Here is an 18,473-nt window from a genome sequence, read left to right as displayed (position 1 = left end):
AGACATTGTAACACATACTCGGAGTATTTTAATATAGCAATCGGACTAAGACAGGGGGAGATAACATTGCCGATCCTTTTTTCTCTTTTCGTGGACGATCTTGAAATGTTTTTACAAAATAGACATAATGCTGGAATAAATATACAAGACATATGTTTAATTCTACTTCTGTTTGCAGACGATATGGTTGTCATAGGTGAAACGCCGAAAGACCTACAACAGTCTCTCGACCGTTTATATGAATATTGTTATACCTGGGGTGGGTTTGCAAGTTTACATTCCGAAAAACCAAAATTATTGTTTTCCGCAAACGCGGAGCTATCAAACGTTATGAGCGGAGGGTATATGGTAACGAAAACATAGATATTGTTAACGATTTTATTTATCTGGGTGTAACCCTTAATTATACAGGGAACTTTAATCTCAATACTAATACTTGGCGTGGTAAGGGCTTAAAAGCACTCAACGTATTGTTATCCAACCTGAAAACTTATAATTGTAAACCAAAGGTAGCTTTGCAGTTATTTGATGCTTTTGTGTCTTCAATTTTCACATACTCGTGTGAAATATGGGGTTTCTCAAAGTGTAGCGAGTTGGAAAAATTGCACCTTAAATTCTGCAAAGCTGTTCTTGGTGTCAGAAAATCAACCTCAAGTGTAGCCGTTTACGGTGAACTTGGTAGATACCCGTTGTATATTAACAGATATGTACGTATTGTAAAATATTGGTTTAAAATAACTAGAAGCGAAAACATTATATTACGCTATATATTGGAAGATGGTCTAATTGCCGTAAATGATAATACATTGAACTGGTTTGGGAAGGTTAGGGACTTACTATCTAAATACGGATTTAATTATGTTTGGTCTAATAACTCACAAATCAACGAGGTTAATTTTTTGTCATTGTTTAAACAAAGAGTTATCGACGAATACTTACAAGAGTGGAATCGAGATATTAATGATAATAGGGTACTAATTGTATACAAAGCAATTAAAACAACATTTTCGTTTGAACCATATTTAGAGACGATTGTTTCAAGAAATTTAAGAGCAGCGATTACGAAAATACGCATCTGTGCTCATAACTTGAGAATACAGACTGGAAGATACGATAGATTAGAACGAAACTTGCGACTCTGCCAATTATGTGACAGTAATGAAATAGAAGATGAATACCACTTTTTGTTAAAATGTTCTAAATTTGCCCAAATTAGAGAAAACTACATTAAAACCTATTATAGAGTAAGACCTAGTATGTTCAAACTCACAATATTATTAACTACAGAAAATAAAAATGAAATGCTAAAGTTAGTAAAGTTTGTTTCAGAAGCACTCAAGATTCGCAATCGTTATACCAATAATAATGTATAATTTATTCAATGTATTTGTTTTATAGTTTTAAATGTATATTGAATACAATATGACATCATTTGATATCCTATATTTGAACATGTATTGTTTTTAGTATATGATGATATAGATGTTGCATTCATATTAATTATATGTATTATCCGGTACTGTTTCGATACCTGTTTTGTGATTGCGATTCGAATGTATAATGTGTGCTCCTTCAAAAGTATAATTATTGTTATATTTCAAAATTAAAATTATTTTTATATTTTACTGATTATAGACTATGCCGATGAATAATGATACAAGTTCAACTATAATTTGTAATTGTGCCGTTGCTTCTTAAATTGTATGGTGTTTGGATGCGCACTGTTATATTCTATGCTCCTTCAAATTACAATTTATGTTTTACCTTAATGATTACAAAAGTAGTAAAAAGCATTCATATGTAGCTATATACACTGTTAACATGTGATTTAAAACGAGTTTTGTTCAAGTATCGGTAAAGTTCATCCATAACTATAATATAACATTTCTGCTAAATCCACTTACTATATTCATGTATTTTGTATTATTGTTTTTGTTTGACAATAGAAACTGTAGAGTTTATGTGTAATAAAATTCTGTTCTGTTCTGTTCTTCTGTTCTGCTGAAAACTCAAGAGACAATATTAAACTTGCAACAGGTTGAGTAGGCTGGTCAAACATAAGTAAGGTGTAAGATAGTGTTTGAAAGCAAATGAAGAACATGCATTCAAGATATGAATGATATTATTAACGGTGCACTTGTCATAAATATGCTACTCATAGTCATAAGATAGCCATAAAAGATTAATCTAAGCTGGTCTTCTTCTTGATTTACGACACTCAAATACATTAAGTATAAGCACTATTTCATGTTTACAAATGTGTATGAAAGTGTGTATGAAAAATATTGTATAAATTTTTACATGCTGCAATGATAATGTTTATCTTATAATTTTGCAGTAGTGAAACTTGCTTTTGGCCACACAAAAAATGATCAGCTTTTCAATTGATTTTTTTTATATGAATTGAAAATTTACACTCACCATTTTGCCTTTTTACATCAAAAATCATTTCATAGTTAGAAGCATTGGAATGAAATAAATAGACCATGCATTGCAACTCTCAGCAACCCTTTTGGGTTATAAAGCTGGTAGTTGAATTATTGCAACAAGGAGTTATGTTTTTATGTTCCATATTATGAGAGTGTAGAGTTATCAGAGAAACAACCAGAGGCCAGACTAGTTCAGAGTTTATGAGTGTAAATGTTTGGATGCCAGTGGGCCCCACACCTGGTGCAGTTTTTCTTACGGTTTAGACTACTTAAGAAGTTATGTTTGAAAATGCTTATAAAGAACATTTAAATTCATATATTTGTTTTAACGCCATTGAAGGCATTATGTCTGAATAGGAACTGCATGAGAACTCTTAAATTCAGCTTTGGACTAAAACAGACATGACAGATAAATAATTAAAAAGTTTATTAAGTATTTATTTGATTCAAATTTCAATCATTGTTTGCTTGCGAATGAATGCTCAGATCGTTGACTTGGGTTTTGACAACTTTTTTTTAAGTCAAAAATCAAGAGCATAAGATTAACACTAACACTCACATTTTATACTGAAACATGGTTCCTAATAATGTTTTATTTATCACAGGTTCGTTCTCGTCTGATGAACTGTCACTTTCAGTTTGCTAACGTCCCCAAGGTGATGTAAACAAGAAGTGGGGGTGCTTGAAGCCTGGTTTGAACAAAGTTTCTCTAAGATTGAAATACTTTAAACTACAAACTAAACCAGTCCAAATAGTTAAATAGTTACCTCCCTTGAATTGTGTAACAAATACGAACAGTCTCATTGGTTCAATTAATTTTAGACTCACCAATGAACATTTAGTTTAGAATGTAAACAACAGAAAACATTATTGCGCAAATTTTAATTTTAAAACAAAGACACTACGATAGGTAAACACTTTTCAGCAGTTGCAAGGGACCCGTTTGTTACGAAAAATATAATATTGTTATACAAACGAACATATCTTATATGTAAATGTTCTTGGTTTTCTTTTGTTATTTGCCATTGGCGCTTTTAACATATTTTCGCGATGTGATTTGAAGTGCTTCGAGTTACTTAATCAGTTAAACAGTTCTAATACTTGTAGCGGGCTATATTCATACATACCATCATACCGTATTTTTCCATTTAAGTTGGTCCGCTATGAAATAAAACACCAATTATTATCTAATGTTTTATATATTTGACTAGACAGGTGTGCCATTTCCCAAAAGGGCTAGATTGAACTTTACTGGTGCTCAGTTGTTTACCCGGTATGACTAGATACAGAAAACAGTACGAATATACAAAAACAGTGTGTATTCAATATGTAAGTTAGAATTAGATATCAATAATACATAACCAATTCTATTTTATTCATTTGTATAGGAGTCTATTATTCCAAGAAACCAAATTCAAACTATGAAACAAATATATACTACTAAACAGACAGCGAAAACAGTTATGGAAAACAGCATAGCAAATGGGTGTCATAGTTGATCGCTTTAGTATACAAGTATAAGTTTGCAAAGTTGGCAATGTTTGATAAACGTATCCGTTCGTATGCTTTTTTGTGTTGCATTTTTTTATAAATATCAACCTGTGTACATAAAGGGATTGTAATGAGAGAACATCAAAAGAACCTTATTGGTATAACAAAAATTGTTGTTCTAAAAATTCCATGGTCTTCCATTTAATTGTATCAACAATCATTGTTGTTTTTCGTGTAGATTGATTTAAGCAATCATGAAACAATTACTCAAATCAGACCAACTTATTTGGGTATAAAAAGTTTGACGTTCAGTCTAAGTTTTCGTGTCCGAAAATTTAGATAAGAAAAATATTCCACAATACAGGTGTCCGAAAATTTAGCACGTGCTTGTATAATACCACAACGTATAGTATGAATTACCTTTATATATATTTGCATTTTGTTAGAAATAATTTCACATGATTTATTCTTGTACAGAAAGTTGCTATAAAATAAACAAAATATGCAACCTACCGTAATTACTCTATGTTTTCGGACACTTAAAAATATTTTTTTTTTTCGTGTCCGAAAACTTAGATACGAAAAATATTCACTTTAAACAGGTGTCTGAAAACTTAGAGTCGAAAATTGAAGTGTTCGAAAATAGCGTAAATTGTATCAACGACTACCTGTAATAGCAAGCGCTTGTAAAATACCATGCAGTGTAGTATAAATTACAGTTATATATGTTTGCACTGCATTTTAAATAATTTTAAATGCTTAATTTATTTGAACAAAAATTACTTCAAGGTTGTACTTTGACCAACGAGTTAAAAGATGAGCATGTGATGTACCGATACTCGCATGAACCTGTAATTAACGCAATAAAAAAAGCAAACTATGGATTCTTTGTTTGTTTATATATCTGATAGTTGTTGTCTAATTGTTCGTAAAACATGCAATAGGGTGCATCACACTTTGAAGCGTTTAGTGTTTGTCACAGTTATTTTACTGAGAAGGGGTAGTACAATTGCGGTAGATAATTGAACTGTTAATTGGCACTACCTCCTGGTGATTGTCATAACGCTTATGCTATCGGACGAAACCATTGTTTAATACCGGTTTACAAGGTCATTTATCAAATAACGCAAATGTAATGGTCCGTTGCCCTCAGACATAAACCTTCCATGTTTTTGTGATGTTCATCTGGTTGTAAAACCCCATGATCGAAGTGTCATTAGGTATCAAAAACAGGTCCGAAATTCGGTTAAATAGCGCTGTAAAATATACTGTCTGAAAACTTAGAGACATTAATTATGGACAAAAACTCGAGTGTCCGAAAATTAAGAGTCACGAAAGATAATTATTTTTGCTAAAAAAAGAGGTGTCCGAAAACTTAGAGTGTCCAAAAACATAGAGTAAGTACGGTATGCATTCTTTGTTTGTTCGTCAGTCATTGTGTAACACCTTCAATTGTTTGTACAACAATAGGGGTGCATTACTTTTTTGGAGTGTTAAGTATTTGTCACAGTTATCTTTCTGGTGTGAAACCATTGTTTTATACCGGTGTCCATGGTTTTAACCCAATTACGCAAATGTAATAGGCCATTGCCCTAAGAGATTCATGTGCCAGGTTTTATAACCTTAATCCGGTCATAAAATGCATGATCGAAGTGACACCCGAACGACACATTATGCATCTAAATGAAATGTTATGTAAAATATTCACGTTCGTTTAATTTAATTTTGTCTACCAGAAATACCATTAAAAAAAATGTTTTACATAATAAAATTATATATTTTGATGATGTTTTCTTTGCTATAACCATTGACTTAATAACGACTTAACAAGTACCGTCTTAAGCATATTTGAAGCTTTGCTTAAATCCGTACTGAAGTCATCAAATATTATTAAAATCAATAACGTGTAAAATATCACGATGTAAAGAGGGAAAATATAATTGTTTTCGGTAATTTTACCGTTTTTGGTATCATGTCCTCTTATTATATAATGCTTCCGTTTTTAAACAGAATAAAATGCTTTTTGTAAAAAAAAAGAAATAATTAATATATAGCATCATTTAAATGCGTTCTGGGGAAAACATTCATTAAAATAATAGTTTAACGCCACTTTCACCATGTAAAAGTGGGAAGTCTAACTGTTTTCCGTAAATTTACCGTTTTCTGTATCATGTCCTCGTATTATGTAATGCTACCGTTTTTAAACATGAATACAATTTTTTTTTGTAAAAAAATAAATAATTAGTATATAGCATCATTTAAATGCGTACTGGAGTAAACATTCATAAAAATCATAGTTTAACGCCACTATCACTAGAGGTGGAAAATCTGTTTTCGGTAAATTTACTGTTTTCGCGAAAACAGTACTGTTTTTTCGGTATCTAGTCATACCCTTGTTTACCACTATGGACAAAGTGGGAGTTTGGGGGTGGTAGCCCCCAATACTAACGAATATAGGGGATAAAAAGGATTATAAGGTGTTGGGTTAGGTTTACGCGCTTAGCAACGATAAAATTATACGCTTTTCCATTCTTTTTTATGTACCGGTAAAGTTTAATTGCCCCCCCCCCCTTTTTGAGTCGTTGGTAATTTTCTTAAAGAAGTTTCTTCACAAGTATTTTGTAAATACTTAATCAAGAATCATTATAAACCTAATAATTAACCTTGTGTCTTCATATTTGTTGTGTTTTTATCTTTTGTAAACATTATGATATAATAATCAATTGTGTTGATAGTGTAAAACCGCCATCTTGAGGTCCTTCTTGAGTTGTAGATTCCGATAGGCTGTTCCAATTGCAATATTTGCATGCCATAAAGACTCTTAAAACTGGCATTGCATGGTAGGTTTATTTCTTGTGAAAAAATGTGAACAGAAGCTGTAGCATTGAAAATATTTACCTATAGTTTCGTCGCCTATTGCTATTTTCGCAACTTGTGACCATTTTTTCACAGTGGTGACAATTTTTTCAAAGTGGTGATTTTCATTTCTGACGCTATAATTGTAGTCTGTGCTATTTTCTATCAATATATATCTGGTCAGGTACATTACTGAAGCATGTTAGGTCATCAGAATGCATACAAACAAGCCCCAGGGGCATTGTTTGTTATCTGATCACTAATTGGCGCTTTTTCAAGATGACAGTGACATCCTGTGAAAGATTATCTGAAGCATAACAGAGTTTGTTTTATGCTTGGTTTGACACACACACACTTAGTTGAAATCAAAATCAGCATTTTAATTTTTAATATTCTGAATTCGCTGGGAAATAATTTTGTGCAATATATACAGTCAAGTTACCATTACCGGATCAGTAGCGTAATTAAGTTGTTCTGGTGAAAAGCAATAAATGTTTTGAGACATCTTTTACACCAGTTTGATTAAATATTACCTTTGCTTACTGATTCAGCACATAGTCTTACTTTTAAACGCAGGCAAAATGTATTTGTGCTACCTTTTTTTTCACCGTAGAATTCATGCAGCCATAACGGATCACGTGTCTGACCACTCAGGGGGGCATCTAACACGCTATTTAAACTGTAGAAACATGAAATGTGTTGTTTACAATGACCAATTTACATTGACAATTATAAATTATATTCATTTTTTGTGATAAATTGTTTTCTATATGTGATCTTGTATCCACACTTTACGCATGGTGTTCTTTCGTTAATTATCTGTTGAAAATCCTAAAAAGATTGAAAAGATATGGACATCTAATAAACCATGTAAATTGTTTGAATCATATCTAATCATCGATATTGAACATGGAACATAAATAAAACAGTAAGATTGAGATCATTTATTGTAAGAATCAACAAGATGTGCATATATTTTAATATGTTATCAATAAGCATATAATCACACTTGATCTGTTATCGCCCTAATTCTTCATTTCATTTAAGGTGTTGCAAAATCTTTAACACGATTCAAAACTGAAATAGACTTTTGCAGGCAGAAAGACTACTAAATGGCCTTTAAATTATTGCATAAACTTCTTACTTTCCAACAGAGTTAAAGCATGTGTTATAGTACATGTATGTGGCCGCGAAAAATGTTTAACCTTGATTTAGAAACAAAACGGAAGTCAACAAAGTCATATAAACATGTCAGCAAAACATACCAAAATGTTTTTAAAAAGAGTAGCTCAGATTACGACTCAATGCGTTTTAATGAACAGGCCTTGCAAAATATCATCTAAAAATTTCAACTATTTATCGCGATGCGCAGTCTTGAACATCAAAGTGATCCGCTATGGGTAATGATCCGGTAATGGTAACTTGACTGTATAGGTATTATAGTGATTTTTAATTCAAAATAACAATTACAAATATGAAGCATATTTATTGAATGCAGAAATGCAGTTTCCTGTTATTACAAATCGAGATTAATATACATCATGGAAAAACAATTGTTTTTGGATTTGGTTTCTGAACTTTAAAACACTGTCCTCAATCATGACTCATGAGATTCAATATGAATTATAAGGGCAGAAAGTTGTTATTTCAATAAATATAGATCTTGTTTGAAAGGAAGATGTAGGATATTGGGACAACATTACGCACATGCAACTCCCTTATTACAGAGCATGACTCATTTATTTTTCAGGTTACAATGACTGAAGTGGAAGAATTACTGTATGTCACTGAAGAGTTTAATGGACAGTTAGAAATTAACAAGAAAAAGGCTCGTAAACAGATTGATGACATACGTCAAAGGGCCATCAGATTGAGTAAAGTGTGGAAGAAATTAGAAGATATGGTTAAAAGTGAAACTGCAGGTACTCTTTTTTTCGAAAAAGTACAAGCTGCTGTAGTAGCAGTCAAAATATATTCCTTTAAGCAAAAATAATTATTTTGTTATTCTGCCATTTTTCTCAGCAGATAACTAAAAAAAACAGCCCCCCACTAACTTTAAAAGGAAAACATATTTATGGAAAATCCATACACATTTGTTTTTTAATATGAAAATGACAGTAAAATAAAAATGTATTTTATAATTTGTATTAATGGAAATGACTTCTTTAAACAAAGGTCTCCTTTTTTGAATGATCATTGAATTATTTAGGTTTAAATTTGTTAAAAGTAAGCCATATGTCATAATGACCATTTGTTTCACAGGAAAAAGTCATAGAAAAATGATAATGAATAAAATGTACGTGAAGATCAATTTTTTTCTAGCTGTTGGGTTGCAGTGTACTAGAACTGAGTATCGACAAAAAAAAATGGACATTGTATATATTTTTGTTGCTGTCAGATAAAATATGTGTGAAAAATGTGAATATGCATAATGCATTGTTTTAGCATTGGGAATTACCATCAATATTCTAGTGTTTGTAAAACAACAATATCTAAATGAAAGATTTATCTTGTAAAGGTTCTTTATTTTATTGTTGCTATATTTATGAAATTGTTTTCAATTTGAAGGTCATAAAATCATTGTTTTAGTAATGAGCACTAAAGAAAATATGTTTCCTTCATAGAACTGGCTTCTGAGAAAGATGGAACTTTCAAAGTCAAGTTAGTACAAGAAGGGGAGCAACTCCGAAGTGACATTGCTGCTGTAAAGAAGCATCAGACAGAGTTGTCCTCCCGAATTCGAGAGAAAGAAAGCTTGAGAAATGAATTATCAGAGAAACAAGTTAGATTACAAGTAGAAAAGGAGAGAATTGAAAATGACACAAGGGTACAAATTCCTATCAAAAGGTACCTGATGATCAAAATATAAGGCCTAAAGCAAAATAAGCCTTTTATCAGTGAGGCCAGGCTTTGAAGGCGTGTTTAAGCAACGTTTCTTTTTAAAATCATATTTCTGATTCTTTTTCATTTCAATAGGTTTGACTCTTTCTGTGTTGAACATTTCAGATAAATCGGCCAATTTGTTTTGAAATTATGAAACTTTAAAATTGCCTAAATTTGCAAAAAACTGCCATTTAAGCGTGACATTTATTTTTTGGTAAATAAGAAATGCATGTTAAAAGATATTTTAGAATCATATTAATTTTTTTTTCTATGTATACTGTAGCAATCTGTCTACTATCTGTCTTTCTTAGAAAATCATTTTCGAGAGAAAAAACAAGCATTTTTTAATTTTACGTGTTTTTTTTTAAATATACTCAATTGAGGCCAAAAGAGCATTTTCATACCTTTATTATATATTGCATGAAATAAACAATACAGGCAGCTTGAAATGTATGTAACCTATCTATTTCACTAGACATTAGGCACCATCTAAAGATGGTATCCTAACCTTTGTCATAATATTTCCTGTATTCTGGAGATTTGTGTCCTAAAATGCACCAAATGTGTCCCAGCAGTCACGGTTTGACGGTGTGTCTCCTCTAACGCTCACTGTTAGACAACAATAGCAGATTTCTATGAAAAAGCTATCTTAACTTATTCTTAAGACACTAACAGAGGTGAACATATTTCAGTCAAACTTAATATATGCTGACAAGTATCAACTGTGCATTGCCTGGAATATGTGTCCCAACAGTCACGGTTTTTGTCCCAACAATCACGGCTGTTTAAAGTGCCTCTATTTCTGCTTTAACATCACCCTAAATATAAGCAGGCATGTCATTGTCTTCATTGAACATCCATTGAGAGAATAAGACTGGTCTTTGACCTTTCAGGTTTATTAATTCATCATACTATCTATATAAACTTTTTGTCCCAACAGTCACGGCTGATTTACTATACACAATTTTAATGGACCCCAAATGTAATACTCTGTGGTCCACATGATTCCCAAACCTCTGTTATTATAATTGTGTTACATTGCAGTGTAAAATATGCATAAATACACACAAAATAATGGTCTTAATGTAATGGAACATGTCCCAACAGTCACATTTATATATTTAATTAATTCTTTAAAATATTTACACTAAACCGTTAAATATTTCAACAGAAATTATTTTTCTTACGGCTTTTGTTTTCAGCTTGTATAAAATAATAAAAAATATAGATTTACTAGGTACATTTGATTAAATACTGAATTACAAAATGGCAATAAATTAAATAAGGAAGTGCAGCAAAATATTATGTTTTTATACTTATTTTTCAAAAACTTAAATACAAGATTACTGTCCTTTCCTGCCAAATAGAACAGTATATTGTATAAATGTATAATAGAGCAAGAATTCTCCTCCATTACACTAATAACTGATACTTCATATGTAACTTCTCATTTTTGTCTCAACAGTCACGGTTTTAGTGATTTAATTCGTGACATCATATCTCAAAAACTACACAAGATAAGTTGGTCAAATTTTGAACATTGATTTTAATGCCATGGTATTAAATGACAAACATGTTTGTGTACAGAATAGTCCTTGATTCTTCTTTAAATAAAACTGACCATGTTCAAGACTCTTTTTATACTACCTTTTGACCCTTATTTATCAATTATTTTCATATAAGGATGTTTATCATGCACAAAGTAGTTATATTTTTCATTCTCTATATCCCAACTAACTCATAAAATGGCTAGATAATTATATACACATCTCTTTTATTACTATATTTTGTTATAATTTTTTGTACAATTTTTTACATTTTTAACAAATTTTCTGTCAGTCATTGTTATTTTGTTCATACTTAATGAAAAGATTTCCTTGAAACATTCACTTTTTCATAAAATTTGAAGTTTTGGCAAATAGAAACATTTATATTATTTCCACTTGTAAGAACTTTATTTTTTTACAAAATGTCACGCTTATTTTGCTTTAGGCCATAACTGCTTTTAGTTTGCTTGTTTGAAAAATGAAAAAAGTCAAAGTCAACAGTTTATTAAAGAAACAGAGGCCTCCGGCCCAAAATACATATCATGTAATATACAGAAATTGCAAAGTTGTGTCATAGTAATATTATGCAGATGTACATGTTAATACATGTATCTAGTCTTTTATAGAATTCAGGAGATACAATGTAGAAAACATACACTGCTAATTTTCTAATAGTGTCAAAATCATTCGTTGACAATAAGTAATAGAAGTTATTCAGTTCAGTACCAGAGTCATACCAGTTGAACAGAAACTGATTTCTAATACTTGTATACTTTGCACAATGGAAAAATGCATGATATTCACATACCACATATGCTATATTATTACTAATTTGTGAACAAACATTACACAAGCGATTCTGAAAAGTAATATTCAGATGTCTGCTAGTTTCAACTTGTAGTTTATGATTTGAACATCTAAACTTAGCATAGGCTATTTTGTGTTTAACTAGCATTTCTATTATCAAATATCGCCCAATATTAAGTAGGGTTTTAAAATCACTATAATGGTGACATCGACTTGAGTTATTTACGTTGTCATGCCAGTTTTGAGTAAAACAGTCAATCAATCTATTTCTGAAAAGTTTGATAAATATATCAGAATCGCCAATTTCTTGTGATAGCCACACATATCCAAAACCGTATGTAAAAAGTAAAGATTTTATTTTGGTTGCCCAACAAATTCTTCCAGCATTATCCTTTGATTTAAGCATAATATAACATTGCCTAGGGTATCTATCAGATGTCATAGTTAACAATTTACACCAGTACCTGATACAGTTGGTAAAATGAGTGATACATAATTGGAGTCTTCCACATTCCCCCAAAACCATGCAAGTATTGGTATTTTTACGAACATGTAAGAACTTTTTACAAAAATTATTATGGATAGATTCAATAGTTGGGCTGTACTCATAACCCCATATCTGGGAACAGTTACATAATATTGGCTTTACCATAGTATCAAATATTTTAAATAAATCCTTTGCAGGAAAAAAGCCAAATGGTTTCTGATAATTTCTTATTGCAAATAGTGCCTTTTGTGCTTGGGAAGCTAGTTAATCATGCGCTGAGCTCCAGCTTAACTTTGGAGTCAACAGTAACCCCATGTACTTGTATACAGGAGTAACGTTAAGTCGTTGTCCACGAAAGAACCCAGTTTCATATATTCGGAGGGGACCACCATTGCGAAATGCAATAATTTCAGTCTTATCCAGATTAATTTCCATACCAGTATCCGTACAAAACTGATCAACAATGTTAATTTGCTGTTGTAACTTAACGGAGGTCTCAGCACAATTGGCGACATCGTCTAAAAACATTAGACACAAAATATCTGGGATATCATTAGTTATGAAAATACCAGATTCACATTTAAGCCTTAAAAGTGAAGATAGCAGATCTATAAATAGGGCAAAAATAGTTGAACTCGATTTATCACCTTGCCTGGTTCCAATATTGCAGGGAAACGAATCTGTAACATCATTATTTGAGACTTTTACAAAAGAAGTCAAGCATGAATACATAGATTTAAGAACTCTAAGGAACTTTCCAAATACTCCTTTCTTTTCTAATGATAAAAATAGTTTGACATGGTTAACTTTATCAAAGGCTTTACGGAAGTCCACGTACAAACAATATAATCATCCCGTTTTGAGAGATATTTTTGGACCATCGCTTGTAAACAAAAGGCATTATCCCGAATATCCTCTACGGAAACATGCTTGAGATTCATCAATCTTATTATTTTCCTCTGCCCAGTCATACAATCTCTTATTAATCACTCCAGAGAATGTTTTATATAGAGTATTCGTAATAGATATACCACGATAGTTACCAGGGTTATTACTTTGACCTGACTTATGAATCTGTGTAATGATACTATGACCCCACGACTCGGGAAAGTTACCAATGTTTAGTATTTTTTTATACAACAACAAGATTATTGGAGAAATATCCGTTAATGTACACTTCTAAAATTTTGACGGAATTCCATCCAGACCACACTTTTTACCATTTATTAATTTGGATATTGACCATTCAATTTCTTGCAATGTGAAAGGACCATTAAGTGAATTTGCCGTATCATCAGAATAAGCATGGTCATTTCCAACAGTGTAATCAACAATAATAGAGTTCTCATCGAATAAAAGGCCACTGAAATAGTGTAACCATTCTATTTTTGAGATACTAGAGTCAATTGATTTGGCCGATTTATTTTCCATAACATTATAGGATTATTACTACAATTAACTAGTTCTTGGCGGTTTAACCTTTGATATTCATGTACTTTTGACCTACAATGATTCTTAAAATTATTCTGTTTATCTTTAAACAATCTGAGATCTGACTCTAAATTGGAGCTACGAAATTTACGAACAGCGCTGTATTTTACCGACTTTAAATAGTCGCACTTGTCATCCAATGACGGACCAAGCAGGTTAGGCTTGTTGACCATGGACAATGGGAAATATATTTCTGAGCATAATATTGACCAGCATGGATTGATTCTCAAATAATAGCAGATACTATTAGAATTTTGAGGCAGAGTAGAGGTCTTTGGGACTTAAATCAAGGTCATTATTAAAGATCAGGTCAAATTATTTAAATAAGTCCTTTACACTGTTCCGAGTGGAACTGTCCATCATTAATTGATTTTAAAATTACTTGTCAGAAATGATAAGAGGGATGAAACTGAGTTGCAAGAATCAGGTCCAAGGTCAATGTCATGATTCAGAGTCTAAGGTCGCTTTTAGGAAATTAGTCCTTCAGACTTTGTCTTTAGCACAACTTTGTAAAGTATGGATAAATGTTCAAAATGGCAGAAGTGATTGTCATGATGAGACAAGTCAAAGGTCAAAATCATTGTTTGAGGTCAGGGGTAAAGTAAGAAAGATCAATTGAAACTTTTTAAGTTAGATTTTCACATATAAAAACCTGAATAAACAGGCTCATTTAAACATTTCCTCTGTTGTTGAAGTGTGAATTTTCTAACATGACATTATGTATGCATACTACTGGCTTCATGAAAATTATTGGTCTGCTGATACTTAACATTTAATTATGTGCAAGAATGGCAAAGATTTACCATGCTATACCTAGCTTTACTTCAGTAAAAAAATGGCCATTTCCATATTAGTCAAATTTCTTGATTGACCAGAATGATGCGAATATGTCAGTCTAAGTTATACTTTATTTCAGTAGTAAACCCTTTCTCACACAGTAATCTTTCATAATATGATATTTCTACCACCAATGCTCATCTTGCCAGTTTATTTTATGATTTCAGGGAAACAATCGCCCTTTACACATGTGTATCCAAAATAAGATGGGACTTTGAAGGTTCATCTGATGAAATCAAAGGATGTATCCTTCCAATATATCTTCAACTACCTAATCTGTCTCTAATCAGAATGTATGCATGCCTTTTTATAGTGAAATGTTCAATGTACTGACTGGTTAAATCAGCTCATTCATTAAATATCCATCTTTATTTTAGCACTACTTTATTGCATTATGACAAAAGTGTTTGAACACATGCACTTGACTGTCTATTAATTGGAATAATTATCTGTGGATATCCTTGCATGTAAATATCATAATTTATCATTATAATTAATATCTATCATTGACAAGATGTTTAGTTTGACAGTACTTTGAATCATTTACTATTGACATGTTTAAGACACATTCATCAATGCTTTGTAAAAATGTCTAGTAATTTGTTTTATCTGACTTCATACAGTAAACACGATTAATTAATTGTTTAATGATTTCATTCTAAACTGGGTTACATCCCAACCATTTTTCCCCCCATATTATTTCACTAGCATTAAATATCCAGTCAAGTCATCAGTATTTCAAAGAAAACATTGAATGAGACCTCAAAAGTCAACAAGATGATGTGTTAATGTAATTAAATACAGTTTATCAAATGTTACTCTTTGCATTAATATTGCTCGTTAAGAATTTGTTTACTGTGTTATTAATAATGTATCTTTTAGATTTATTCAAAGAAAATGTTGAATGAGATCACAAAAGTAATCAAGATGATGTCATATTGTAGCCTTTTTACTATTGGCAAATTTGGTCATAAATAAACAAGTCAAGGTGTACATTTCAGACAAATTCAGAAAAACACTTGTTTATACAAATGTAGTATTATTCAGTCTCTTTTCCTTAACGAAATGCCAGACATCAACAACAAAACTGCCGTGAAGCCATTCTGCTTTGACAAACGTAAGGCTTCTCAGTTCTTCATCAGCAACGCTCTCTGGGACACCATGGAGGAAAACTGACAGCCGGACGACTGTTGTTGTTGTTATTAAATGAAAACTGAATACCAGCCACAGCTTTTAGTGCTGTAAAATGAGACTTCATCAATATTAATCATTTGTTAGTTTTTTTCTAATTTTAAATTTCACATACGCGGTTGGGTTAAAAATGTTTAAATACTTAAGCTTTTTAACAAGAAGGGTGTTAATTTGTGTTTGTGTGTTTTAATCTTTACAAATTTTTAGCATTTCAAATACCAAACAAAATAAATGAATTTGTGTACATATTGTTTTTAATTTGGATCTGTATGTCATTGTGAAATGCAGTTTCACTCCTATGGTGAAGTTTTAACCAGGTTTCCATCAACTTCAATTTGTCTTGATAAATCTTGATAAAACTTTTTATTGCAAGCATACATAGAGCCCTATCTTAGTATTGTTTTTGGGGCATGTTCGGTAAAGATGATTGTTACTGAAGCTAAAAATACAAATAAAATAGTTTCTGCTCAACAACTTGAGTTTGAATGGTGTTATTCATTTGCATTTTGCGTCCAGGGAGCTTACATAAAACCATAGCTTGGAATTGTATTTGGGGCTGGTCAGATCAAAGTCAAGGTCACTGTTACTCAAAATATTAAAATAGTGAACAGGTAATTTTCAGTAAATAACATCACGGTAGTTTGCATTCTTAATGAAAGCTAATTGCAAATCATGCTTGCATGGAACCTTGACTTGGGACCAAATTTGTTGCCAGTGTAATACCTCACACCATAAGGGGGGTATGCTAGATTCACCATGAACGTCTGTGTCAGTCTCTCAGTATAGCCAAACTTGTCAAAAGAAGAACTCCTACTCTTTTCAAAGTACAACATTTCAATTTTTATGGATTGTGATATGAAATTATGCATATGAAGCATAATAGTAGTGGCATCATCTGTCTATGGGTGGTTGTATGTATTTATCAGTCAAGATTTTGTGTCTGCTCTGTAACTTGTACATCCCTTAGAGGATTTTAATAAAACTTTGGAACATTTATCCTTTGATTAATGTGATGTGTCGTGAAAAGGTTACATACTCTGTAACCTCTACATGATTTGGAAGATTTAATATTACTTAATATCATTTTACTCCATGAAAAGACAATTGTGTTGAGTGCAATCCCATGATTCTTGTTGCAAGGTCAAGAGCAAAGATTATGAAATTTTGTTTCCACGCTGTAAATTTAACAAATCTTTGAGGATTTTTAACTTACTTCACATAATTTTTCCCATAAAAAAAGTGTCATGACTAAGCAACACCTATTCCTCATGGTGCAAGGTCATTATTTGTCAAGACAATCTCAAGGTCTTAATTCAAAGTTAAAGATCCTGTTTTTTTGTTTCATTTCTGTAACTTTTACATAATTCTCCATGAACATTAAATGTGTCTGTACAACTACGTTTTCCTCAAATAAAGTAAAGGTGAAAGTTGAAGATTTAAGGTCAGAACTTTTTAGCTCACCTGATTGCTCAGGTGAGATTTTGTGACCGGTCTTTGTCCGTCGTATGTCCGTCCGTCCGTACGTTACCATTTGCTTGTAAACACTCTATAGGCCACATTTCTCGTCCCATCTTCATGAAACTTGGTCAGAAGCTTTGTCCCAATGAAATCTTGGCCGAGTTCGAAACTGGGTTGTGCCGGGTCAAAAACTAGGTCACTAGGTAAAAAAAAAGAAAAACCTTGTAAACACTGTAGAAGTCACATTTCATGCCCAATCTTCATGTAACTTTGTCAAAATGTTTGTCTTAATGATATCTTGGTTCAGTTCAAAAGTGGTTCCGATCCGTTGAAAAACATGGCCGCTAGTGGGCGGGGTAGTTTTCCTTATTTGGCTATAGAGAAACCTTGTAAACACTCTATTAGTCACAAATTTTGCCCAATCATCATGAAAGTTGGTCAAAACATTGGTTCAATTGATGTCTCGAACGAGTTCGGAAATGGTCGAGATCGGTGAAAAAACATGGCCGCCAGTGGGCAGGGCATTTTTCTCTATATGTATATAGTGGCAGTTTTCCCTATTGGGCTAAAGAGAAACCTTGTAAACACTCTAGAAGTCACAATTTTTGCCCAATTATCATGAAAGTTTGACAAAACATTGGTTTTAATGATATCTCGGACGAGTTTGAAAATGGTCGGGATCGGTAGAAAACATGGCCGCCAGTGGACGGGGCAGTTTTCTCTATATGTATACATGTATAGTGAAAACATGTGAACACAGTAGAAGTCACATTTTTGGCCCAATTTTCATGAAATTTGCTCAGAACATTTGTTTCCTTGATACGAGAGTTGAGTTCAGAAATGGTTCCGGTCAGTTGAATAATATGGCTGCTGGGAGGGGGGCAGTTTTCTCATTATGCCCCCCCCCCACCCCTTTCAAAGAAGAGGGAGTATATTGTTTTGCTCATGTCGGTCTGTCCGTCCACCAGATGGTTTCCGGATGATAACTCAAGAGCT

The 18,473-nt window shown here is 32.2% G+C and overlaps 2 protein-coding genes and 1 long non-coding RNA gene across 4 annotated transcripts in view; 1 reads left to right on the top strand and 2 right to left on the bottom strand.

Moving 5' to 3' along the window:
- Window positions 1–3,130, bottom strand: part of LOC127866496 (F-box and WD repeat domain containing protein 10B-like) — a 40,133-nt gene extending 37,003 nt beyond the window's left edge. The window contains exon 1 of the mRNA XM_052407045.1: window positions 2,989–3,130. The gene's annotated coding sequence lies outside the window, so the exon portion shown is untranslated. The remainder of the gene's footprint in view (window positions 1–2,988) is intronic.
- Window positions 3,131–3,178: 48 nt separating this feature from the next.
- Window positions 3,179–16,493, top strand: LOC127866503 (kinetochore protein Spc24-like). Of its 2 annotated transcripts, none has more exons than XM_052407060.1 (5): window positions 3,179–3,339; window positions 8,527–8,698; window positions 9,401–9,623; window positions 14,996–15,072; window positions 15,901–16,493. In XM_052407060.1, the coding sequence occupies exons 2-5, from the start codon at window positions 8,533–8,535 to the stop codon at window positions 16,002–16,004; spliced, it is 570 nt and encodes a 189-aa protein (XP_052263020.1). In that variant the 5' UTR covers window positions 3,179–3,339; window positions 8,527–8,532; the 3' UTR covers window positions 16,005–16,493. The 2 variants fall into 2 exon arrangements, with proteins under 2 accessions (XP_052263020.1, XP_052263019.1); XM_052407059.1 differs by lacking the exon at window positions 3,179–3,339 and adding an exon at window positions 3,690–3,758.
- Window positions 16,433–18,473, bottom strand: part of LOC127866508 (uncharacterized) — a 60,313-nt gene continuing 58,272 nt past the window's right edge. Inside the window, exon 2 of the long non-coding RNA XR_008043022.1 lies at window positions 16,433–16,706. This is a non-coding gene — a long non-coding RNA (uncharacterized LOC127866508). The remainder of the gene's footprint in view (window positions 16,707–18,473) is intronic.

This window comes from Dreissena polymorpha, chromosome 2 (genome assembly GCF_020536995.1).
Source record: "Dreissena polymorpha isolate Duluth1 chromosome 2, UMN_Dpol_1.0, whole genome shotgun sequence".
Classification (NCBI taxonomy): domain Eukaryota; kingdom Metazoa; phylum Mollusca; class Bivalvia; order Myida; family Dreissenidae; genus Dreissena; species Dreissena polymorpha.
This window is presented reverse-complemented; position numbering and strand designations above follow the sequence as displayed.

Bases quoted from the DNA above. Each gene is read 5' to 3' on its own strand.
- LOC127866503 (XM_052407059.1), top strand. From the start codon at position 3,705: ATGACTAGATACAGAAAACAGTACGAATATACAAAAACAGTGTGTATT. The intron at 3,759-8,526 runs GTAAGTTAGAAT...TTTATTTTTCAG, and splicing joins AAACAGTGTGTATTCAATAT to GTTACAATGACTGAAGTGGA. The intron at 9,624-14,995 runs GTACCTGATGAT...TTATGATTTCAG, and splicing joins GTACAAATTCCTATCAAAAG to GGAAACAATCGCCCTTTACA.